General features: G+C 47.2%; 1 protein-coding gene across 1 annotated transcript; it reads left to right on the forward strand.

Moving 5' to 3' along the window:
* On the forward strand, positions 1-645 carry LOC138876016 (uncharacterized). Its single transcript, XM_070154902.1, has 2 exons — positions 1-445; positions 563-645. The coding sequence occupies exons 1-2, from the start codon at positions 1-3 to the stop codon at positions 643-645; spliced, it is 528 nt and encodes a 175-aa protein (XP_070011003.1).
* Positions 646-4,853: the final 4,208 nt, after the last annotated feature.

The following is a 4,853-nucleotide window of genomic DNA, read 5'->3' on the forward strand; positions in this document are numbered from 1 at the left end:
ATGATTCTGTCACAGGGAGGTGGTCATAGGTCAGATAAGAGGCCCCGTCATTCAGGCAGATTCAGTGGCACCTCGTCTGGAAGTAGAGATTCGTATGGCAGAAGCCATCCTCTCAGGCCCTTCCAGTCAGCTCTCCAGGTTTCCCATGGTACTTCAGGTGGTCGTGGTTCTCAGACGCACTATTTTGATCAGCAGCCTTATAGTGCACCACCAGCTCCTATTAGTGCACCGCCGCTTCAGAGTTTCCGAGGTGGTCATTCAGGTCAACAGGGTCAGCAACCGAGAGCTTGTTACACTTGTGGTGATACAGGTCACATTGCTAGGTTTTGCCCTCGAGCACCGGGTAGCTCTCAGCATCAGGGTTCTCGCGCTATAGTACAGGCACCAGGTGTTCCACAACCCGCCCAGCCAGTTAGAGGTGGGGGTAGAGGTGATAGAGGTGGAGGTAGAGGTCCTAGAGGTGGAGCTCAAGCCGCCAGAGGTGGAGGCCAGCCAGCAGTAGGCCATTCTAGAGAGGTAGTTCAGGGTGGTGGGGCACAGCCCCAATGTTACGCCCTTCTAGCTAAGCCCGAGGCTAAGGCTTCAGATGCAGTCATTACAGGTACCATTCTGGTTTGTGATAGAGATGCTTCAGTGCTTTTGTGATAGAGATGCTTCAGTGCTATTTGATCCAGGGTCTACGTATTTGTATGTGTCATCTTATTTTGCACCGTACCTGGTCATGCCTAGTAATTCATTGAGTATTCCTATTTATGTGTCTATACCGGTGGGTGATCTATTGTGGTCGATCGAGTTCATCGTTCCTGTATTGTGGTGATTGGGGTCTTGAGACCCGTGTTGATTTGTTGCTGTTAGACATGGTCGACTTCGATGTTATATTGGGGATGGACTGGTTATCCTCGTACCATGCCATCTTGGACTGTCATGCCAAGACTGTGACCTTAGCCTTACTGGATTTGCCCCTTTTAGAGTGGAGGGGGACTCCTGGTCATTCTACCCGCAGTGTTATCTCGTATGTGAAGGCTCGGCGTATGGTCGAGAAGGGGTGTTTGGCCTATTTTGCTTATGTTCGTGATTCCAGTGTTGAGGTTCCCTCTATTGATTCGGTGCCCGTGGTTCGTGAGTTTCCTGATGTTTTCCCTTCAGACCTGTCAGGTATGCCACCCGACAAGGATATTGATTTCTGCATCGATTTGGTTCCGAGCACTCAGCCCATTTCTATTCTGCCATATCGCATGGCCCCGCCAGAGTTGAAAGAGTTGAAGGAGCAGTTGCAAGACTTTCTTGAGAAGAGTTTCATTAGACCCAGCATTTCGCCTTGGGGTGCGCCGGTGTTGTTTGTCAAGAAAAAGGATGGTTCGATGAGAATGTGCATTGATTACCGGCAGTTGAACAAGGTCACCATCAAGAATAAGTATCCCCTGCCGAGGATTAATGATTTGTTCGATCAGCTTCAGGGTGCCAAGGTATTTTCAAAGATAGACTTGAGATCTGGCTATCATCAGTTGAGGATTAGGGCATCTGATGTCCCTAAGACAACATTCTGCACTCAGTACGGGCATTATGAGTTCTTAGTTATGTCATTCGGGTTGACAAATGCCCCAGTAGCTTTTATGGATTTGATGATCCGAGTGTTCAGGCCTTATTTGGACTCGTTCGTGATAGTCTTCATTGATGATATTCTAGTATATTCCCGCAGCCAGGAAGAGCACGAGATCTATCTTAGAGTGGTTCTTCAGACTCTGAAGGATAGTCAGCTATATGCGAAGTTCTCAAAGTGTGAGTTCTGTTTGAGTTCAGTTGCATTCCTGGGTCATGTCGTATCAGCAGAGGGTATTCAGTTTGACCCGAAGAAGATTGAGGCAGTCAAGAACTGGCCTAGACCAGCATCAGCTACAGAGATTCGGAGTTTCTTGGGGTTGGCAGGCTACTATCGCCGGTTCGTGGAGGGGTTCTCAACTATTGCAGCCCCGATGACCAGGTTGACCCAGAAGGGTGCCCAGTTCAGATGGTCGGACGAGTGGGAGGCGAACTTTCAGAGGCTCAAGACAGCTCTGACTACAACACCGGTGCTGGTTTTGCCCACAGGTTCAGGGCCTTATACAGTTTATTGTGATGCATCTCGTATTGGGCTTGGTGCAGTGTTGATGCAGGAGGGCAAGGTCATTGCTTATGCTTCGAGGCAATTGAAGATTCATGAGAAGAACTATCTAGTGCATGATTTGGAGTTGGCAGCCATTGTTCACGCATTGAAGATTTGGTGGCACTATCTGTATGGCGTGGCGTGTGAGGTGTTCACTGATCACAAGAGTCTTCAGTACTTGTTCAAGCAAAAGGAGTTGAATTTGAGGCAGAGGAGGTGGTTGGAGTTGTTGAAGAATTATGATATCAGTATCTTATATCACCTGGGGAAGGCCAATGTAGTGGCCAATGCTTTGAGTAGAAAGTCAGCTAGTATGGGCAGTCTTGCTTTTATTCCGGTCAGTCAGAGACCGCTTGCTTTGGATGTTCAGGCCTTAGCCAATCGATTCGTGAGGTTGGATATTTCTGAGCCTAGTCGGGTATTAGCTTGCACGGTCGCTCGTTCTTCATTATTGGAGCGTATCCGTGATCGGCAGTTTGATGATCCCCATTTATGTGTCCTTAGAGACACGATGCAGCGATGAGGTGCCAAGCAAGTCACATTAGATGCTGATGGAGTTTTAAGATTGCAGGGGCGAGTTTTCATGCCTAATGTGGATGGGCTTCGAGAGTTGATTTTAGAGGAGGCCCATAGTTCCCGGTACTCTATTCATCCGGGCGCCGCAAAGATGTATCAGGATTTGCGGCAGCATTATTGGTGGCGTAGAATGAAAAAGGATATTGTGGCATATGTGGCACGATGTTTAAATTGTCAGTAGGTTAAGTACGAGCATCAGAGGCCTGGTGGATTGTTTCAGAGGATTGAGCTTCCCGAGTGGAAGTGGGAGCGGATCACTATGGACTTCCGTTGACTCGGAAGAAGTTCGGCGCAGTTTGGGTCATTGTTGATAGGCTGACCAAAGTCAGCGCATTTTATTCTTGTGACAGTCTCCTATTCATCTGAGAGGTTAGCTGAGATCTATATCCGGGAGATTGTTCGCCTTCATGGTGTTCCGGTATCTATCATTTCGGACCGAGGTACGCAGTTTACTTCACATTTCTGGAGAGCAGTTCAGCGAGAGTTGGGCACCCAGGTTGAGTTGAGTATAACATTTCATCCTCAGACGGACGGGCAGTCCGAGCGGACTATTCAGATATTGGAGGATATGCTCCGAGCTTGTGTTATTGACTTTGGAGGTTTGTGGGATCAGTTCTTGCCTTTAGCAGAGTTTGCCTACAACAACAGCTACCAGTCGAGTATCCAGATGGCTCCTTATGAGGCTTTATATGGTAGGCTGTGTCGATCTCCGGTTGGATGGTTTGATCCGGGAGAGGCTCGGTTGTTGGGTACAAATTTGGTTCAGGAGGTCTTGGACAAGGTCAGGATCATTCAAGATAGGCTTCGTACGGCTCAGTCCAGGCAAAAGAGTTATGCAGATCGCAAGGTTCGAGATGTGGCTTTTATGGTTGGTGAGAGAGTATTGCTCCGAGTGTCGCCTATGAAGGGCGTGATGAGATTTGGGAAGAAGGTCAAGCTAAGCCCTAGGTTCATTGGTCCGTTTGAGATTCTTGATCGAGTGGGAGAGGTGGCTTATAGACTTGCATTGTCGCCTAGCTTATCAGCCGTACATCCAGTTTTTCATGTGTCCATGCTTCGGAGGTATCACGGTGATCCAGCCCATGTGTTAGATTTTAGCACTGTCCAATTGGACAAGGACTTATCTTATGAGGAGGAGCCGGTAGCTATTCTAGACCGGCAAGTTCGTCAGTTGAGATCCAAGAGTTTCCCCTTTGTTCGTGTTCAATGGAGAGGTCAACCTCCCGAGGCATTGACCTAGGAGTCCGAGTCTGATATGTGAAGCCGTTATCCTCATCTGTTTCCCGACTCAGGTACTTTTTTCTTTTGTCCGTTCGAGGACGAACGATTGTTTTAGAGGTGGAGAATGTGACAACCCAAAGGGGTCATCACCTGTCTTCTTACCCATTCCGTGCTTCTGAGGCCTTTAAAACCTCATTTTTTAGTTGCCTCGATTTGCATGCGCAGTCCGGGCGTGTAGCCAAAAAGCTTAAATATGAAATTCTGTGAAAAATGCTAAAATTTGATATTAAAATGAGTAAATTTGACTCCGGTCAATATTTTGGATAAACGGACTCGGACCCGTGATTTGCCGGTCCCGGAGGGTCCATAGGAAAATATGGGACTTGGGCGTATGCCCGGAATAGAATTCCGAGGTCCCAAGCCCGAGAAATGAATTTTTGAGTAAAATTATTTTTTTGAAATTTATAAAGAAAATTGAAATGAAAATTGGTTAGAAGGTGTTGGTATCGGGCCCAAATTTTGGTTCTGGCGCCTGGTACAGGTCTTATATGTGGTTTAAGAGATTTCTGTGAAGTTTGGTTGAAATTGGACGTCGTTTGACGTGTTTCGGACTTAAAACTCTAAATTTGAATGTTTATGAAGTTTGAAGAAAAACTAGTGATTTTGAGGTTTGATTCGTTGTTTTTGATGTTATTTTGGCGATTTGATCGCATGGTTAAGTTCGTAGGATGTTGTTAAGTAAGTGCATGTGATTGGTTAGGAACCCCGAGGGCTCGGGAGTGTTTCGAAGGTGTTTCGGACTTAGAAAGATTGCAGGTTTTTGGCTTCAGCAGTTGCAGGCCATTTCTTCTTCGCGTTCGCGACGCATCATCCGCGTTCGTGAAGCTCTGAATTTTCCTTTCGTCGGGTTCGC

The sequence above is a fragment of the Nicotiana sylvestris genome, chromosome 8, assembly GCF_000393655.2.
Source record: "Nicotiana sylvestris chromosome 8, ASM39365v2, whole genome shotgun sequence".
In the NCBI taxonomy this organism is placed as follows: domain Eukaryota; kingdom Viridiplantae; phylum Streptophyta; class Magnoliopsida; order Solanales; family Solanaceae; genus Nicotiana; species Nicotiana sylvestris.

Coding starts and splice junctions, on each gene's coding strand:
- LOC138876016 (XM_070154902.1), top strand. CDS start 1: ATGATTCTGTCACAGGGAGGTGGTCATAGGTCAGATAAGAGGCCCCGT. Junction 446..562: donor TAGAGGTGATAGAGGTGGAG/GTAGAGGTCCTA, acceptor ACGCCCTTCTAG/CTAAGCCCGAGGCTAAGGCT.